Consider the following 21,889-nt stretch of genomic DNA (forward strand, 5'->3'; position numbering starts at 1 on the left):
CAAATGGAGACAATACGAAGTGTGATTCCTGCTTTAAACAATAAGATTTTGATGACCAGTCAAGATGAGCTTGTTTGGCTCATTATAACATATTTGATCACAATTTTTTCATGTCATACGAAGTAGTGACACTGATTGTTAACGTTGAAGAACATCAAAATAGTAACCGACTTTCCACTAGTTAAATAATGATTAACTTTTCGGTATACTCATCAAAAACTTATGAACGCGAGAAGATAGAACAATTCTTCATTCAGTCGGAACAAAAGGTCGTCTGCAACGTCATGCCCCCAAAGAATTTATTTTTGGACGATGAAGTGTATATGCTATACATAAAGTCGATGAAACTATCTGACGAGTTTTTAGGTACACCATCATGCCAGTATTGTAAATAATATTTTTTCTCTGCTCATGTGTTCAGCTCGAAAAACATTGAAATCAAAGAAAAATGACTCTTAATGAGGGTCCGAATGCCATATATAACACGAGATACGGGGTTGTGTTGATTTGTAGATTATTTTTTTTCAGCAGCAAAACATGAGATGGATGTATAAATGCAAAATGTTGGAAAATCGACATACCGGATAGTACATTCCTTGCGGAGGAAGGAAAAATGCGCCGGATCCCCACAGTTTGACAGCTTTTATGTACACTCAGTTCATAAAATGAATCCAATATCTAGGAAATTGGGGTTGTTGTTAGCTTGAAAAACACCTTTTCAAACCAACTCACTTTGTGGTACTCTTTTTGGTTGAATTTATCTTCGTTTTATCTTCACACACGAATATTTTTCACCGAAACTTTTTTTACTATGGCAAAGAAAACAAGAGGACCCCGTGTGTCGTCTTAAAATATCATCAAATTAACAATTCTTTGTAGCGTAATAATTAGTTTTCTGATTTTCAGATGAGCGATTTATCAATTGCACGCCACTGAGATTAATAATATCAAACAAAAATCTCACACACGCTCTGTGTGTCTCGTTTTTCGAACCAACGAATTTTTTTTTTATCACAGAAAACAATCGATTTCTCAAGAATTTTATGATTTAATTTCAAACCAAAATTAAATTCAAACACTGCATCCCGCATAAGTTTCCGCAAAACGATGAATCTTCTTACAAATCTGATGCGCTTTTCTCATTTAAAATTTAAGATTTTTGCTACTCAATATAATAATTTTAATTTTGAACACAATTCTTGCTTATTGTGTTATTGACAGCACTGCAGTAGAAATCAGACTGGTTGGTATTAGAGAAGAGAAGAAGCTGTGTCCGTAATCAAGCAATATAGTAATGGCGGATGGCAGCACACTCGTTCAAAATGAGTATTTGGCATGATGGGTGTGAGTGAGAGAACTGTTTGGGTTCTTTGGTGATTTTTTTTTCGTGTGGTAAATGGTTTGTTTGTGTGAGTGAGTGTGCGCACCAAACACTACATTCACACTGTCACATTTCATTTTATTCAGAAGCGATAGGGGACACATGGGTTTTTATAGACAGCCTCATCCGCACGAAAAGGGAAAACGTGCGAAAAAGGCTCTTCGAAATAGTGTGGTGTGTTACAAGTGTTGTAGTGTTGATTTTTTCAGCAGTAGACCAAAATTTTCCATACGAGCGGAGCGAGTACAGAATATGTCGTTTAAATAGGCAAACGCAAATTTTTTTATTTCATTGTCAGAGTGTTCTATAATGTGTCGAATTCGGCTACCAGAAGGAATGTCCCAAACTTTGACAACACGAACGAATATGACTTCATCAACAGAGAGGAACATAGCCTAAACGTCAACAAATTTCTTTGTAAATTTTTCGTTAAAATGTTCGTCAACCTGTAATTTGATGTTAATTGTCTTCTGGTGGATGGAATTTGACATTTTGAAATGACCTGGGAACAAAGCTATTCAGTTAAATACTTTTTTACAATAGGTGATGGAACTGGTTCACATAACCACCGTATTTTATCGGGATGGCGCTACTGATGCTCGGTGATAAATAGGGTTTTTGTATAGGTTTCTTCCGTCGTACGGTAAAAACGAATTTTGACAGGCCGAAAACAACCGACCGTCATCCACAGAAGCAAACATAACCGCAACTTAAACCAATTGGTTCGTTAAAACTTCAAAGTGAGGCTTTTTTTTGGCTTCTTTGTGGATGACGATTGACATTTTGAACGGTCTTGGAAGAAACCTATTATACACAATTGTTATGAACATTTCAGTCAAATCTTGTCAGTCAAAACCGAGCGGGAAACCACTATTTTGTGATTAACATGGTTAATCAGTTAATCTGTTAATCAGAAACATAAGTTTTGTGAATCCAAACGGTTAATCGGTGATTAACATTGATTAACCGTTATTTTTCACGTTTATTTGTAGTTTTGCGACGTCCCCTGGTCAAATACTGGTTAATCACCAATTCGTCATCATGTTAATCACTGGGTTATCATGTTAATCACATCAATAAAAACGAGTGGTTTCCCCCTCGGTCAAAACATTTCACATAAAATGGCTAAGAAATATAGTCATAAAATCTTATTTTATAATTTTTATTGGGTCCACAAAGTTTTATATTAGAAACGAATAATTCATGAAAAACCATATTTTTTATAAGTAAAATATGAGAGATGGTGATTTTTATAATTGTCTGTTCCAAGGTTATTTCAGCTGTCGAAGCGTCATCCACAGATAGCCTTAACCAAAACAATATTATTGACAAATTGTTCGCAAAACCGTTGAGGTTATGACTGTGTGGATGTTCTCGTTCGTTTTTGGCTTGTCAAAAATCGGTTTTACCGTACGATGGAACAAACCTTTTGAGATTTTTTCTGAATAATTTCTGCTAGTGTCAAAATTAAACGAAATGCATAAAACGAATACGTAAACGGTTATAACTGGATTTAGGTCCCTCCTTTGAATGTGTTTTCGTCGTCTGCTCCTGCCTGGTTTACTTTACTCTGTCGGGCCCTGTGGAATGAATGTGTACTACTGCATCACTAATCAATATATTGACATTTATGTAATAACTGTCAATTAGAAAAAGTATAGAATGATAGAACAAGGTGATTTTGTAACACACATCCTTGCTCTGCTCGTATGGTTGTAGCGGATACTAAAATCGAGTTTGTGCAACAATGCACATGCACAAAAAAACTATTTTTAGTGTACATTGACAGTTATAAATTTGTTGTATTTGACATAAAGTACAGATACTTTAATCGAAATGGTGTCTTATACATGCCTGACTGCAAAACTACTTTGACACCTTTATCATGATAACTCTTATACACATATCCAGCATGACACTAGAATCACATACTATGTATGCAGTGGTCGTAGGTAAGCTACACAAATTACTATTTCACCCACACTGTAACAGGTGAAATAATTCGCTAAAGTCTTAAATACTCTAATAATTATTAGAATTATTCAGAGGTGATATATTTGAGATATATTTAAGTGATTTTTTTTCAACATAAGTACAAACATAACATATGTTCACCAGATCATTCTACTTTCATATATTTCGGTGAGCTTACGAGATATCCACGACACCGGAAATTTAAAAAAAATCATCAATTACTATCGTTTTATTACTGCAAACTATGCAACAGGACATAGGTAAATCGTTGAACGTATGATGATTCTTTAACGAACACATGCATCACACTGGATACCTTACTATCAGGAACGTGCGTTTAAAACATGGAATGAAATTATAGATAAATTGCAATGATCTTCTCTCCCAGTTCGGTTCGACGACATCTGAACAGAAGATATTATAAGTCTGTGGTCTGTGCTATTGTCTACAGTATATGCTTTTTTTTAAGAGGTGAAAATATTGTGCAGAGATAAATTGCCTCTATTAAGCATTGTTACGATCCTGGCATTGTTTATTGAAGAATCTTCAATCCTTTCCTCTATATCGTAATTTCATTGTACCGTTGTATTTGTACATCATAAAATTTCGATGTTTATGAGAAAGATAAATAATGAAATTGGGAAAACTTGACCTTAAATAAATGTTTTATGAATCTACCCCGAAAGAAAAATCCTCTGACAACATCGAATATTTCCCATACGCAATCGAGAGCAAATATAGACATTACTCTTGGGTGATGTGCAACTGAATAAATATTACGGTACAATATAAGAAAACTAAATAAATAGTGTAGAGCACATATTTGCTACCGTATGTTCGATTTCAGATTCTTGACTTTTGATTTTTCTTACGCGGAAAATGTGGTGGCTACATTTCAACAGAAGCCATCATGTGAGTCAAATAATAGTTATATGTTACAATGTAAGTGCAGCCCCGTATTTTATTGTTGGAAGTATGTGAAAGCTTACAATTTATATATTTTCATCAGTGCAAGTGCTTCGTAAATTGATCGACACATCACAGTGTGTTCCACTCCACATTGCTGTACAGAATTCAGCATCAACATGAACTATTTACATTGTGGTTCAATATTGCAAGAGTTACCATACCATTATTGTTCGAAATTTTGTAACAGGTAAAAATTGACTGCCTCCTCAACTGCCTCTCTTAATATAATTTAGTTTATTTTAGTTTATAAAGCAAATAGAAATTTATTCTTTTTAACTAAAATTATTGATGTGACGTTTCTTGGTTTTTATGGAACATCTTCCAGAGTTCTCTCGTTGAAAGAAAGAATTCATATTGAAAGATTAGTCGTCAACCTTTACCTTGGAAATGAATATGAATGGAATATAATTAGTAGGATGGAAATAAGGGATAGCCTTTCATAAAGTATCACTTTATCGCACTAGTGCGAAACAGGTATCAAATTCGACATCGAAATGACATATTCAACGTTGACTTTCGCAATTCGAATAATGAATGCATTCTGCACATGAGCAGCACTGGTGGTTTATAGTATTTTTATTCAAAAACGTGAGGTAAAGTTAACTTTACTGCACGGATCCAAAACTTTACCTCAAGTTTTTGAATAAAATACCTCACTTGGCAGTGGGGTAAATGATGGAAATGGTACTTCTTGTGTGTTTACCGACCTCGGCTACGCTTCGATCGGCGAATTTCACACAAGAAGTACCATTTCTATCATTTGACTCATTGATAAGTAATGCACTATTAACAGATTGTGTGAATTGAAATGTCGAAGTGTAACGAAATAGTTATTTATGTGACAAAAATCGTATGACGTTATGTGATTGTATTAGATGCCAAATTATCCCGAACTTACTGGTTGAAAGTTAGTCAATTTATCGATCCAAATGCGATTAAAAAGCGGTTTTGTCTTCTGTCGATTTTTTTAGTCGCATTTGGATCGATAAATTGAGTAACTTTCAGCCAGTATTCATTGCCACGATCAATAATGGTAATGGCATAACATTCTTTTGGTTAACAAACATTATCCCGAACCTTACATGAGCTTCAGTGGGTGTTCCTCCATCTGTTATAGACAACGATGAAAAAAAAATAAAAAATGTCTTATAAAATGCATGTTAAACCTATTATGAAGTAAAAGATTTTATAGTAAGCTCCAGGCGATGACAAAAGAGAAAAGCGATTTGATCTTTATCGCTTGTAAAAGGTTAAACATAAATTACATTTGAATCGATATCTAAAAGTGACTGAAAAACAGCGGCTATCCTGAATTATTTACACGTTTACTATTAAATAAAGCGTCCTTCCCATTTTCCCATCAATACATGTAAAAGGCACATAAAGATGCATGCATCGTTCGTTCGTTTTTTTTCTTCCACAGATTTTATTGCTTCATGTGTGGCAATAAGACGTATAACAAAACTTGGGGAAAACTATATTTATTGTGGATTTGCTGTGCAGTTGTTTTCGGTACTTGTTTTATGTATCTTCATGATGCGATTTTGAGTCGATACAAAGTTACATCCGAGTTACGACGTTTTGGTGTAGTATTGGCATTTCCGTTGTTTATTTTATCACGATATAACTTAAGGAAAGGGTGTAAAAATGAGACGGTTTGTTTTATTGTACTCAGAGTGTAGTGTACTTGTGTACATAAGCAAGAAAGTAGTAAGCAGGACAACTGATATATTTTCAAGAACGATACAAAGAAACATTTGTAGTTAAAACTTGCAATTCAAAATACAATTCGAAAGATATGTTTGATTTAGAAAATCTTGACTGAGTCGATTTTCAATCGGGAACATAATAGTATGTTACGTATCTGCGCGAAAATTTGCTGACTCACGAGGGGGAAGTTATTTGTATCCAGTGCCGAAGGCGAGGGATATAATCCTTAGAGTGAGTAAGCAAATTTTTCTCGCAGGTACGTATTATATTTGATGGAAATGGTACTTATTGTGTGAAATTTGCCGATCGAGGCGTAGCCTAGTAATGTACTATTACATTATAGTGTCCGGTAAGCACTTTTTCACAATTACAAACAGTGATGTAAAGTGCACCTTACCGCGCGCTGGCATGTAAAATTGATTTTTAAAGGTTAACAAGTTACTAACGTTTTTGATGAAATGGACATTCGAAATTGTATAATAGTCCTTTATACATAGCAAAAACTTTGTACCTTTTCATATCACTCAGGAGCATAATATTCGGATTACCCAGGGCATTGTCGGGGTAGGGTAATCTCGCACACCACACAAATTCATGGTGTGCGAGATTCACATCTAAGTGGTGAATCTCGCACAGTCATGACTTTTCGTTACATGTCGTAAAAGGACGCATACTATGATCGCGTGTGCGAGATTCCCCGACACCGGTTACACTCCACACTTTCATTAATCTGCAGTATTTAAGCTACCAATTATATTAATTGCCCTATTTCATCATATTGCTTCACAATTTACAATTTGGAGTGAAGAAACGTCTGATTAGTTTTGAAAGTCATACTTGTGTATGATTTAACAAAAATCTTATCAACCATAATTAAACTGTGACCGATTTGGTAAACAGCTACAATTCTCTTCATACTCCCAAATTCTTACAAAATGGACAAAACATTTTAATTGTGGAGATGCCTTTTTTTACGAAAAAGTTCAAAGAAATATAGCGCCATCTCGTTAGCAATAGGTCAACGTAAAGCTTTAGCACTAAAATTATTCCAGACACAGGCTTTTAAAAAGTTAAAGACAAAATTGAACTTCATCAATACAATTTAAGAAACGTGAAGATCTGTAACAACTATAATGTTGTATGTATGTAAGGCATGTAAATAATTGTAAATATAATTTGATTTCATAGCTTTTATAGCCAGTGCTCAAGTGGACCTCTGTGGATTGGCGTTATTCTAATATAAAAATAATATTGAGATACGCTTTCGCGGTATAAGTTTGTTATCCACCAAATCAAACATAAAACTTTGACTAAACTTAACCGACGCAATTTCAGGTAAAATTTGCCACGAAATATCGTGCATCTTAAATATTTCAACTAATTAAGCTTAAATCGATGATTGGTTCGGTACGATGATGGTGTAGCATATTTCAAAATACTTACCTACATCACGTACTAATTTACATTCTCCATTCAATGTGCCAAAAATTTCACGTAGGAATTATACTGGTCCGCTTTGTGGGCACGACAAAAGTTATATTTCTGACGTGGCATTCACAAATTTTGTTATGTGACAAGTTCCAAAAAGCTCAGATTTCCTTGTTGAAATTTCATGTTGTTCAGCAACTGCATATTAGAAACGGTTTTCATTTTAGTGTGTCTTCTTAATTCAATTTGAGTCTCCCATCACTTCTATTATAACGATTCGTATTTCATTCAGTAATAATGTCGAGTCCAGAATTCTATTAATAGGTAACTCCGTTGAAATGTATAAATGTTCAGACTAGATTGTACCTCCTAATTAAATAATACCAGTGCTGGAGTGGCAATGTAACTTAAGCAGTTTTAACCAATGCAACTGTTTTTCCCTAGCAGTTAGATTAAACCGGTTACACCCATCGATATAAGAGTACCCGATCGACATCCCATCATATCCTCTGATAGAGCTCGACTCAGCTCATTTACTTTGAAGGCATCCACCAAATTTTATTTATTTTAACATTCTCTGGATAATATCAAAATAGCAAACACAAATATTATGGAGAGGTGCGTATTATTTACGTTAACATTATGGTTTATGGGTATTATTAGTTGACTGTGCATTCGTATCACCCGAAACAGGGTGTTACTTCAACAACTCTAATAAGCAATTTAATTGAAATAGAAATCTCTGAAAATGTCAAATTACTGAAAATTCTACCTTGTGAAGTGATTGGCTGCCTAGTCATTTGTTCCACGAAAAAAGAAACTCTTAAGCCTCTCTCCAAATCACCCTCTCATCCAGTGGAATTTGTATTTCGTTCACGTCTGCTGTGTGAATGAAATTCCACATCTCCAACATTTTCGAAACACATGAAATATTTGGTTTATTGAAGGATGTAAGTAAGTTTGAAAGGGATGTTCAACTATAATAGAATAGATATGACACATACAGATCAAGATTAGAGCTGAACTTCAAGTGTAGCTAATGAATATTGTTTTGCCGAAATTCTTGTGGCAGGATGTAGTTGATTGTCCCAGTTTAATGCGGTCGAATTCGAAAATTTTATAAATTTATTGGAGGTAAAATAAGCCCATTATTAATAGAATTTTTTTTGGCTTTGTGATGATATTTCGTATTGTTGTACATTCCACATTCCACCCAATATTATCAGTATGTGGCTATGCGTACAATTAATATACGCAATATTGAATGTAGTGGTGCACAATTCTCCCATCACTTTATGATGTTTTTACGGAGAATAAACTATTAGAGGTAGTAACGAGGGTAGTAAGCCAAAAAATACTGGATCTGTTTCGAGCTTTAGAGGATATAGGTAATATTTCCTTGTTTTAAGATGCAATAACGACCCCAAATGTGTTAGCTTTAAATAAAAATTAGTTTTGGTTGTAGTCGTGTGACCTGCTCTGTGAAACGTGAGCAGTTTAACGAAATTTTCATAAACTGTTCAGTTTTCTCAGAGCTGGTGCTACAACCAGATCTATTTTCTTTTGAAAGCTAACACATCCGTGGTCGTTATTGCGGTCGTACTTTTTTGAAATATATCATCAAAAGTAAACTAAAATCCAGTATTTAAAAAAAAGAAGAAATATATGCCTTTCAGCAAAGCATGGATGCCTCTTAACACTTTCAAAACATATTTGGTTGAAATTATCTCTAATGAAGTTTTGTGCTTTACCATTTTATCTTTTTCCCAAAAATTTGTTCTCCCGAAGTCTTCGCTGAATGAAGTGTTAGCACATGAAAGTGATTCATCAACGCACCAGCAGTTCGACTGCACTTGACAATGACATGAAAGGTAATCTTAGTTGAATTAACTTGTTTTTATATGTGTAAGTAAAATGTGTAGTACACTGTCCTATTGTGGTATCTGAAATACGATCATTCAATCAGTCGAGCTTTTGACGCGTTTGAGATGTTCAGAGGGCTAAGCATAATTGCTGCAGCAACGGTCATCATAGGTGATAGGGACATTCGCTTTAACTTCAGAAGACGTGTCCTAACTTTCCATTGTACTGTGTGATCGATATAACGTAAGTAGTTGTTAATTCACCGTCCTATTAGTGCTAGTATACAGCGACGATAGCTTTCTTTTTAAAATAATTTCTGTTGTTATTATAACGTAAACTTGTTAATGTTCTCATTCATTTTTCATGTATTAGTTCGCCTGCTACCATGTAACCCTAATATTTTCCACTAATTCATCCAAAGTGTTTGTTGAATGATTTAAGCTCCCTTCAAATTCATTAGTGGAATTCGAATAACCATAATAACCACAACAACAAAACCACTCAGCGTGAATTCTTCGTACATCTAATACTTTATGCAAAAATGTTCCGAAAAGCAATATGATAAACCCCTTTCCGACGCAAAAGTGTTTTATTTACGAAGTCATAGCTAGCACATTTTATAGCCGTTTTGAAAACCTCAATTACGTTCATTCAATTCGTCTGTGTTCTTCGTTTCGGTTTTAAATATTAAAATATAAAATTAATCAAAATAATCTTCCGAAATTGTTATGCACGATAGGACGATATGGTAGACAGTTTTCGGCATTCATTCCCTTGGAATGAAAACTTTCACATGTTTGATAAAAGAAAATTGTTCAACTTGCTACTTTATTCATGTGGGTACCGTGTGGGTTTTGCAAATGTGTAATCCGAATGTGGTTAATGAGATCATATAAAAGATTAAAAATTTCCGCCAGCAATGATCTTAACTTAAATTACCTCACCCTGCACAGCACAATAATGATGAATGAAAGTTAGAAAGTATAAAGCCTCTTGAAGCTTCCGAAAGTTCATCTGTTCGTCAGAAATTAACAATTACCTCTGACTCATGTTTCGGCAAATGAAATGTTACAATGAATTCAGTAAACATTTTGGTTCAAACACTGGTAGTTTAATCAGAAATACACAGATTTATTGATTTGTCTGCTTTATACAAAATGTTGATGGCATGTTCTTTTGTAACATTTTCGTGCATGGTGTTTTTTCAATGCAAAATAAAGATATTTTAAACATTGGAAATGATTTAAAAACTGTTTCTAAATGATAAATAAAGATGAATCTTCATATTCAGACCAAAAAATAATAAAGTGTTATGAAAAATCTGCCAAGTACACCCAAATCAAGCGTCGTTCCGAACGTTTCTAAAGTGAGAAAAGTTGTATGCAGTCATCGACGGCAAAGGTGTTTTCTTATAGTTTCACAATAAAATTTTAACCATTACTTCATTTAAAAATAACAAGAAGGGCAAAACTTCATTTTAATCACGTTTTAAGTTAAATTTGATTGTGAAATAATTATAAAATAATTAAAAATGTCACCGTTCCGAACGTTTCATTAGTAAAAAAAATCTAAAATGTCATACCGATAGGCAGAAAGTTTTCGAACCAAACGCTACTAAAGTTAAATTGGTTACATCAAATTGGTATCCAAATAGCACTTTGTGCGCTATTTTACATTGAAAACAAAAGATTAATGACGCCAAATACCGGTAGAAACCAAAAATCCGCTACAAATTTCTGCAAAATACCGGCAACAAAAAAAAATGTGCTACGAATGTATATTTTGAACACTAGTACTACTGTCCCTATGTGTGTTAGTACAAATTGTGAATTCTCACTGAGCGTGGAAACTGCCGATACTATTACAATAGCCCGTGCAGACTATTACACTGCAAGTTGTAACCATTTAATCTGCTACTTTTTCTGTTTAAACTGTTTAGCATACAAAAATTTTGTTACTGAGTCTATTCACAGTCTCACTCGACAATTTTTGAAGAATATCTAGTCGAGATAATCGTACGGTTCTCTCGATTTGGCACGAAGTGTTTGTGTTAAGTTAAGAAAGTAAACCTGTCGTCACATTAAATTGCTTTAAACGAAAAAAAAGAAAATCAATACTTCCTGTCGTATTTGGTTTTGAATAAACGGCATTTCGGCAATCAGAAAAGAAATTTATTGATATTCGAACTTCACTTACAGCACCGTGGAGATAAAAAGTTTTGAAGCGCCATTAACTCAAAAACAAAGTCGAACTTTTACAGGGGATGAATATGTTGATTTTTTTCATATTAAAAAAATGTCTACTCGGAATATTCCCTTATACTCAAATTAGCGATGAAGGAAATTAAGTAAATTTTTTTCCCTAAATTTTCAAAACAAAATATGAATTTCATTAATGCAAATTAAAATGGATACTTTAGCAAGTACTTGAGATAGGTTCATTAATGTTCCCGTGCCATTAATTATAATTTCAGACAAAATTGATGAGGAACATCATTTGCAAGCTTGTTGGAATCATTTTATATCCCCAGATGATAAACAACGAAGTAAAAATTTCAAACAATTATGATTATCATCTATGGTGAAATAAGGCATGTTTACTATAATCTGTTGACAACTATAATACGTTGACTAGGACTTTAGTGGCACCCACGACAGCAAGCACCTCTGAGTAACCAAAAATTCAAAACTCAATTTTAACTTTGTTGGGTAATATTTAGGTTTTATAACGACGGTAAATACTTATCCGCAAAGGGCAATACTTATTGTCCTGAAAATATTTAGGCCGATACAGATATGAAATGGATTAAGTATGAATAAGCGTAGAAGTTGGCTACGAAGATTTCCTTTAACAGGAAAATTGTACAGGTTGAATCTTTCTACTGAAGTTATTTTTATTGCAGTTGTAACCACGGCAGAGTAAAATAAACCAGGCACGAGCGCTTGATTTGACTAGTGAGTGACCTGAATTATCTATTAGCCTTACATTTTGTGAATAAAATTTGCAAAAAAAGTCTTAGCTCTGAAAAATCAACTACAAATAATTTGCATAAAAAACTTAAAAGTTTAAAAAAATTTGTTGAAATAGTCAGTCATAAAAGAATTAAGTCGAGAAAAGTGACAGCAAATGTTTCGCATAAAAAAGCTCATTTTTATGCAATGTATTAGGTCCTTTACTTGATTTTTCAAAAACGAACCGCTCCTTCCTGGCTTATTTTACTCTGCCGTGATAACCCTTTAAATTTTGAGTTCGCGTCTACATTGTAAAAATTAACTATTTTTGATTAAGTTACCACGTTGAGCTTGATTTTTTTTAGTTCGAAGTGGAATGTTTTGATTGTTTTTGGTAGAGGAGAAGAACTCTTATCAATTTCCTATAAAAAAACTTTGAGATTTTGGGGCTTTTGAGATAATCCATTTTGCTCTCGTGCACAACATAGATCGTTTGGACAGTTCTGCGAAAATGTACCCATATTGGTCTGAGTCATACCAACCCCATACACTTTGACTTAAAATATATACGAGTAGCGTGAATAGTGTCACACCCGTGGTCATATCCTTTCTAATGATACCACACACAGCATATATTTACTATTTTCACACATAGCCCCTGGCGATTTTGGAAGCTCATTTCGGCGTGCGTAAACCGAAAGGTAAACCACTCGATTTGTAACTCATTTTCAAATTTTTTTTGTAACTCATTTGCAAATTTGTTGTAAATCTTTTTTCAGCGTGCAACTCCGATGTTTTTCGCATGCAACCTTTTAAAGTGGTTTGCCCCTCGGCGTAAGCCAGGCGATCCTTCCTCTACAAATATCAAATTTTTAGAACTGTGATGTCAAAATCAATCCTCACATTGACTTGAAAATATAGATACGCAGACCTTCGCGCACTTTGCTAATCGGTCGATATCATTAACATCCAATTTTCGTTCAAATATTCAACGCAATTTGCCATGTTTTTTACTAAATTTTATTTTTTAATACGAATTGAATTTTAGTTTAAATATTAAAAAAAAAAAACTTTTTTTTGTCGAGACACATTTGGAACATGTGTTGTAACATCAGCACTTGGTAAATATCAATATGAAATGCAGGAAAATTTAATTTGCCGAAATCGAGAATATACAGGTAATTTGATGGTTACCCAGACTGCCTACAGTTCGTTCAATGAGCAGTATAATTGCATTATAATTTAATTAGTTGAATGCTTGGATGTAATACAATTAGCAAACTAAATGTTTATTCAACATATGGACCCAACAAGTGAGATTTTTAATGACGTTAATTTTATGGGTTTGATGCATGTAACGCGTCTAGCAATCAACATGGATGCATATAAATCGAATCAATCGTTTAAGGTTACCCTCTGCTACTGACTCAAATTAATAATTTAAACAAATGAAAATTAAATACTGGAAAAATTGATGATGTAAATACATTGAATTAATTCAGTATACCTATGTAGATACACAGCTCGTCAATTTAACTGCCTAAAGTTGAACAAACCCACTTGTATTCGCAGAAAAAAAATGTAAAAATTTTCGGTGGCAATTCAATTTTTACCTTTACTTTAATTCAAAGGAAATATTTATTTAAACGATCGATATGACTCGTACCCTGTAGCCGTTTTTCAACACATGTATTCATGTCAATATAACAAATTGTCATCCATTGATATGAATGGAAAATAGCTCGTTCGAAGCCATCGTATCCATTTACAAATAATGTTGCCATATATTCCTTTATGTCAAATAATTTTTACTTTACATAGCTTTATCATATCGAGTCTGTTTGATGTTCTAAGTAAATTTTGCGTTGGCTTCAAGACGAAAGCGTTAATCGTTTGGAAAATTTTTGCTCCCATAAGGACTATATTTTCATCAATAAACACACTTCCATTGAGGAAATTCGGGTGGAAATTTTAATGGGTGAGATCAATCGATCGCAATGAATCGCTTTTTGCTCAATTGAGCAATTCATTAACTTAAGAAGCTAACACATGCGAAGTCATTCATTCCAAATTGTACACTTGTTTTGCTTTATCATCTAGCAATAACAACCAAATTGTATTTTCTTTGAGCGGTAACAAAGCTTGATAGAATTTCGATATTTAATTTGAAAATTATTCAGAGTTGTCGTCTTCTTGTTTTACTGATCCATTGAATATACAGCGCTGGAAGTAGCCTTCCCTATCTCCTTCCATTTCGAACATTATTATTATTATTATTGTTGCCATTTCGTTCCTATTGTTCCTTTGGCCCCATTTGCCCATCGCTCTGGTGTTCTGCCTGTAGATCATTGGTGGATTAGTGGTCTCGAGTTCATGGTGGTTATGAGCCCAACGTTCATGGAATTCATTGACTTTTCATTTTTCCTTTGAACGAAAGTTCCATGGTTTTTGAGCAACTTCTTATTTTTTTCTGAGTTCTGCAGTTTGATTGTCCAGACCATAGTATGTGACCAAGTAATACATAGCTCTTTCAATGACGGTATCTTCAATTTAACTATCTCTGTCATCCTTGATCTTTCAATGTCCCTAGTTTATTTAGAAAATTTCCCTCTCTAATTCTTCTCTAATACTCGCAGCTCTACAAGTGTACTCCAACACACAAGTGTGAAATTTGTGCAGTTCGAAAACGAATAATAAACATTTTTTTACACGCATCATGATACGAAACAACATAAAACTAGGTCCCACCTTTTGGGCGGGTCAGGTCCCTTGACTGACACTTTACTAAATGTACTTTTGACGTATTCATAAAACTTGTCACATTTAATACATAATATATTTACTATATTAATGACTCCACGCAAATGACAGTAAAATTTGAAAAAAAAAAATTCTTGGAAACCATCGAGCGTAATGATTTTTGACCACTTTTTGAGCTCTCAATTTTCTTATACATTTTCAATTTTCAAGATTTTCAATCAACCTCAAATCATAAATAAAACTTCCCACTCGTATGAGCTGTCTATTATTCTGTTTGATTGCCTTTTTGTTACATCAGAGTAGATGCGAAGTTTGTTTTGTGAATGTGGAACGAGGACTTTTTGACAAAATAAAAAAGTGCGGTAGATGTTCGTCTATTACACCTTTGCGTAAAAAAAAGGAAGTCCCCCGGTACTTAATATACCTTCACATGGTGACATGGGAATAAATGAACTTTATTAGTTTTTGGTTCATTGTTATCAATATTTTCGGTAAATTGGTACCAATTTCGACTCTATAATGGTAAAGGGATTAAAAATATTTGGTAGACGGAGAAAAAAATTTCCCATTCACAAAACCTTAAATCGTGAATAAAATGTCACGACTCGTGTGAATTACGGTCCTCACTTCTCTCTGGCCGCAAACTTCACACTCGTAAAATTTTTACAAAATTCTCTTTGATTCATTTAATTACATGTATTTAAAAAAAATCTTCAGAAATTAGTTGAGATAATTCATCTTATATTGCCTGCAAAAATTTAACTTTTTTATTAAAATTTCTTACACTTTTTAATCAAAGTGTGCTAATTTGATTACAGGTATTTTGCTGGCGTAAGATGTGGTTGTAAAGGGAGTAACAAATTTGTTAGTCTGATATCGAGTTGTTAGTCACTATAAAATTTGATAGTCAACCTGTTTTTCTCGGATAGCTTCCAGATCCTTAGTCCTACATAGCCCATCGTCGAACTTAGTCTCGGGATTTTAATTCCGCGTATTTAAAAAAAAGAATCATCCAAATTGGTTGAGAATTACTCAAGTTTCAACGAAAAACTGTTACCCACATTTAACGTCTTTCATAGTATTTCATACATTTTCAATCACAGTGATCCTTTTTGTTACCCACATTTTTCGGTATTTTCTGGTGTAAGATCCTGACTTTCAGTCAAGGGAATAACGCTTTTTAGAAAGGGAAATAAACGATGCTCATGATACTTGAAAACATTCCAAGGCTGGAAAACGATCTTCTATAGTAGCAGAATAATACATTACTGTCTTGCTGGAATATTTTATGTTGGGTGCGTGAAGGTTGTATTAAGACAAGGAATACATCTCATATGTCTCAACAAAAATTATCCAGGCAACACGGTACGATACTTTGTTGTCTTCCGACCAGAAAATGCGAAAAACCAGTATTTAACGAGGCAGTAATGACGCTTTTTTTTGAGGCGTCGAGAAAGACAATTGAGCAATTCCCGACCAAGTGTTTCCGAGTATTTTCAACCAACTGACCAAGTATTTTCAGTGCCGCTGTTGGCGACGGAGTCCCCTCACACTCAAGCACGCTAGACGCTGTACACGACTTATCTTTGTCGGTCTCCGGAGCCCATACTGCACAGCCGTAAATTAGTATGGGTCGTACGATCGCCCTACACATCCATTACAAAACTGCCAGTCAAGACCCCAGTTTTTCCCAAACGTCGTGCGACAGTGCCAAAATACCCTCATGGCTTTATTGGTCCTTTCCTGAATGTGTTCTTTCCAATTGAGCTTACTGTCCAGAAAGAATCGAAGATATTTAAACTTGTTTGTCAATTTAAGTTCGGTCCCATAAAACTTCGGCATTTTCAGAACTTTTGGCTTTCGATCTCTAGTGAAAAGAATGAGTCCAGGTTTTTTCCGGATTTACGGTAAGTCCAGACTCATTACACCACTCTTCTACAACGTTCATTGAGCTTTTTCAGTAAATCGTCGACCATCATGTTCCAAAGCATTGGACGTAACACAACTCCTTGCGGGCAACCCTTGTCGACTAGCCCCTCTCTGTGGGCACCGAAAAAGTCTATTGACAAAACTCTGTTGGCCAGTATGGCCATTATCCACCTTATTAGCATTCTATCCAACTCGGATCTTTTCATCCATTCAACCTAAGCTAAAGAAAAAGAGAAAAGAAAACGCAAAACATTGTATCCACTTCGAAAAGGTAATACTTAATGCGATTCATTACTTAGAGTATCAAATAAATGTTCCCTTCACATTCTTGTGAGGATTAAATATCAGATTAGGAACATATCCTGACCAATACTTCTTACCATTAATTTAGGCTCCATTATAAAATTTTCTCTTTCATACGTGGAAATTTTACCGAAAATCGATGACGCACAATTCTAATGTATGACGATCGCACGATATAATAACAGTTGTTACTATGATAATGACAACGGAATTACCATAAGCACAACAGGTAAAGTTAAACAAAGTAAAGTAGTTTGTTAGGCAAATTTATTAACGATGTCATTTTTCTTAGCGTCATAAACAAGGGGCTGCCACAACGCGGAATTGTTCGCTTGATCAATGTTAAAAAAAACGTTTGTTAATTTTGGTGCGACCTCAATGATTCTCCACCCAAGTCCCGAACAAACGAAGCAATGCCTCTTTAGAAACAGCTAGTCAACTATGTATGGATGAAGACAAAAAGTAGGTCCCACTTGTTAGATGGGTCAGATCACTTGACTGCCTGAACTTCGCAATATACTTTTTATTGATTATTTTCAATCAAATGTAATTTTGATGATCACAAAAACATAACAAGAGAAAGGACTACTAAAGGGTTGGTCTTAATCTCTCATCAATAACTTTCCGTTTATCGATATTTCATTTTCTGGCACTGTACACTGTACAGATATCATTTCATGCTCACATTAAAGTCCTATTGTCTATAAAAACAATAACTAGATGTTAGACCAATATAATCTACCCTGGACCTTACAGGAATTCGATTCTTTATCGATTGAAAAAGTTTTTTTGAAAATCGGCTTAGAATTACTCCAGGTGTTAACACGATAGAACAAAGGAAGAAACGGCTCCTTTGGAGAACTACTACCTAAATATTCCAGTTATCAACATGATAACAAAGAGCCACTACTCGCGGGAATTCAATCCTTTATCGAATAACAATTTTTTTTTTAATCGGTTGAGATTTATTCAAGTTATCTTGTTGCAGTTAGGGGCAGTAAAATTTCAGCATGAATTTGCTTCAGCTGTTTTTCAGCTGATCGATGATCCACATAAACAATCGAAACTGTTTATAAGTCTCTATACTGTTTCACCACTAACACCGTCAGCTTCAACAGTGTTAACAAATATAAATAGGTTTGATTATATATGTGTATCAGATGAATCAAATTGAAGCTGAAATTTCACTGCCTCTGACTGTAACAAAAGTACAAAAAATAGTCGTAACGTTTTTGATCATACATTTTCAATCATAGTGGTAGTCACGGAAATAAGAGATGAGATCTGGCGCTTTCGCCAGACAATGCTTGTAGCTCACCTCGAGTCGCTCTTTATTCACACCTAAAGTAGTGAAACTTCTTTTTAAAACGAATTATATTTAACATGAGCGGACATTCACAGTGAACGTACGCTAAAAAAAAAGAATTTTTGACCTCCTCCCACCATCCTACGCAAAAATACATCATCAATTTTTTCAAAATATATGGAGCGAATGCTTTTGTCCACCTTATGAGGTAATGTGGAGTGCAAGTGGAAATTAAGGCGCATCCGTCGTATGAAATTTCTATTGATTTTGTCTAATTAGGATACAGTTTTTTTCAAACTTTCAGACATTGTTTTCCCCTCGCATGGCATAAAAACGTTTTTAATGGATTTCTAAGCTGCGCTATAGTATATATACCGCACACGTTGAGTTAATAATTATCAGTACAGGGCGTGAACAGTTGTGCACTAATCGTACGAATGAGGCAACAAGCAATGAGAGTGATTGGTTTGTATCTACTATTGGCTGTGGCATGTGGTCAGGAGCTGGATATGCATGGCGATCCATTCGCTAAGCCACCGTATTCATGGAAGGAGTTGGACATCTCATCATACAAGGTAGAACAAGCTTTGTCGAAATGTTTAATCAATTATTATAAATTTCGTATCAACTAGGCATCTGACTTGACTCGTCAAGTCGGTGATAAGATAAGCGAACGACTACTAATGAAAGGAAATGGACCCGCACAGATTATTAAATCAAATGCAATCTGGACTCGAGAATCGAAGGTGAATTGGTGCTTTAACAATAAAAACTGACGAACAATTACGAAACCGATCTCAGCAAGTCTGAGCTTTGTTCCCAGTTCAGATCATCAAAGAGTTTTAAGAACCGTGTGTTTTTGCCATTTTCAGATAAATGTCAACGAAGATTTCATCATTACCTCTTACATTTTGTACAATTATTTGATAATTGCTAGAAATGAATCTTTCTTTGAGTGTATGACTCCCGTTGAAGAATTTACACCGGTATACAAGAACTACCGATGGGAAACATCGACTAACTTGAGAATTTTCGATACCACTTGTCGACCGGTTCCAGTTCGAGACTGTAAGGCGAATCTAGCTGAAAACAAAATAGTCATCGACCGAAAATCACCGGAGGCGTTGGAAGCACGTGCAGCCATCAACGATTTTATAGATAAGACACTGAACCCAAAACGATTTGAACAGCTTCTATACAAAGTTGATGTTTTGATGGGTGTTAGCTGTGCATACCAACAGGTAAGACTAAATGAAATTACGATAGAGCTCAACTGATATCGCATTTCTTCAATTAGGGCAGTAAAATTTGTCTCGATCTTTACGAACAACGAATCAGTGACTATGATGTGGAGCTTCGTCCATGTTCGGGATGTATGGAAAAGAAGGCGGATGGTACATGGGACTTCGGACAGCCAACTTGTTATCCAGGCAATCCATACATGATTCCAATGTATTGAATGATTTACATAAAAATAAATTCATAACGTAACCCGAGTGAAAAAAAAATTGAAGTGAAATATCTCAAAGTCTACATCTGTCGAAATCAGATATCTCAAGTCTCAAAATCTATTGTCTTCTTAGATTCAATGAGAATTGAATATCTGATTTCGACAGATTTAGACATTTGTGAGAACTTTTTTTTACTTGGGAAGGGTGACGCAAAATTTGAATTTGTTGTGAATAAGTTTTTGAACCAAAAAATCGACGCTTCGTTATATCATGATATAAAAGTGATTCAACGCTGCGTTAATTAGACCATTCCCGCTTCTCTTTTGAATGTTGAGCACACTTACGACGTGAATTGCGACAGAGATACTCTGGTTATTGAAATTTTGTATTCTATAATAATATCGTGTTATTGTTCGCGTCCGAGTTCTGTTGATTTTTATAATCTGAAATAGGAATCCTCAGCTTCGATTAGAACCCAATTATTTTCTTGTAAAAGTTTCGTCAACTTCATCAATCGAACTCACGTTACGACTAAGAAGAAACATTTGTTATACATAGAAAACATTATCCTGACTATTACTAACCAATGAACTCAGTACACCAATTGGAATAAGAGATATGTACAGTTCAACTGACCTAATAACTATAAATGTAACGAGCAGCATTCCCTTATACATTTAAAATCTACATCCTTCCAATATCACAGACGACCATTATGTGTGAAATAAATTTAAAAATCGTGAAAGCCATCCCCTAACGTGTCTTCACACGTAGAGCACTGAATTGGTACCGACTTTTTAAATTAAATTTTCAAAAAAAAAAAATTATTCGCTTTGAAGACTCTAAACAGATTAAACTTATTCATTTTAACGATGCACTCCACTACGTCTACATGGATGCCATCGTAAACTTTATGAAGTAAACAAACATTTAGCTGAGAACTGAAGGTGGATGTTTCATTAATTTTTACTTGGATGCGATGATAAATTGGGAATAAAACATTTGAGCAAATATTTATCTTTAAATGTAAAGTGAAAGAAAATTATACCAAGTACACTCTCAAAAAATAACGTACACCCAGACGAAGTGACAATTGAATAAACAAAATTCACATCAACAAAATCTTACATTTAAAATTTGTATTTAACATTGAACTTTTAGATATCGTCTTTTTTTAGTTATTTTGATAGTCTGTAGCCTTTGGACGCCATGGGTAAATAAAAGAATAACCGATTTTTAGGGTGAAGTACCTTGAGCCTGCGAGCCTGAAACTCAATGTTCATTATCTCCGTATCTTCAGATAAAAAAACTGATTGCTTCGTTCACACACACTAGCGACGATTTACTACGTAAAGAAATCAAAACCACTAAATGATTTCTTATCTTAAGGTTTAAGGAATATAAGCCGGATTGGTGGACTTAGGATTTCACTACATAATTACAATCACATTTTTAAGATCGTCTAGTACTTCTACCAATCTCAAATTTGGCTTCCAATCGCAAATTCGGACGACAAGCGTATCGCACCAAAATCATTGGGTCTGTTACTTCATTTATGTGTTAAGTATTTATCTCATTTAAAATAAATAATTTATCTCATAGAATTTTATACAAATTCTTTCACAAGACTACTTTTGTAATCAACGAAATTTAAGTGCCAGCCAGATCGCATCATTCATTCGTGTCATTGTTGGCATTAGAAGATTTCATAAGTTTGATTTATATATTTATTTACGTGTTACGGCATGTTTCATTTTCATTTACATTGCCTAATCACGTAAAGCATTGTACTTACGAGGTTCCAAGTTGTTATTTGACAAGTGGGGAATACAGACCTCCCCTTCGGGTCGGGCTGTAACACCCC

The 21,889-nt window shown here is 34.4% G+C and overlaps 1 protein-coding gene across 19 annotated transcripts in view; it reads right to left on the minus strand.

Annotated features, from left to right (window-relative positions):
• Positions 1-21,889, minus strand: part of LOC119080713 (RNA binding protein fox-1 homolog 2-like) — a 152,214-nt gene that overhangs the window by 121,979 nt on the left and 8,346 nt on the right. For 2 of the 19 annotated variants that reach the window (XR_005088370.1, XM_037189189.1), the window contains exon 1: positions 582-1,269. The exons of 15 other annotated variants lie outside the window; for them this stretch is intronic. Coding sequence is in view for 3 of the 4 variants with exons in the window: in XM_037189189.1 (XP_037045084.1) it covers positions 582-593 (12 nt within the window). In the remaining variant the exon portion in view is untranslated. Of the gene's footprint in view, positions 1-581; positions 1,270-21,889 lie in introns of those variants that run through there. 2 more of the 19 variants (XM_037189183.1, XM_037189192.1) reach the window with 2 other exon arrangements.

Source organism: Bradysia coprophila, unplaced genomic scaffold (assembly GCF_014529535.1).
Source record: "Bradysia coprophila strain Holo2 unplaced genomic scaffold, BU_Bcop_v1 contig_350, whole genome shotgun sequence".
NCBI lineage: Eukaryota > Metazoa > Arthropoda > Insecta > Diptera > Sciaridae > Bradysia > Bradysia coprophila.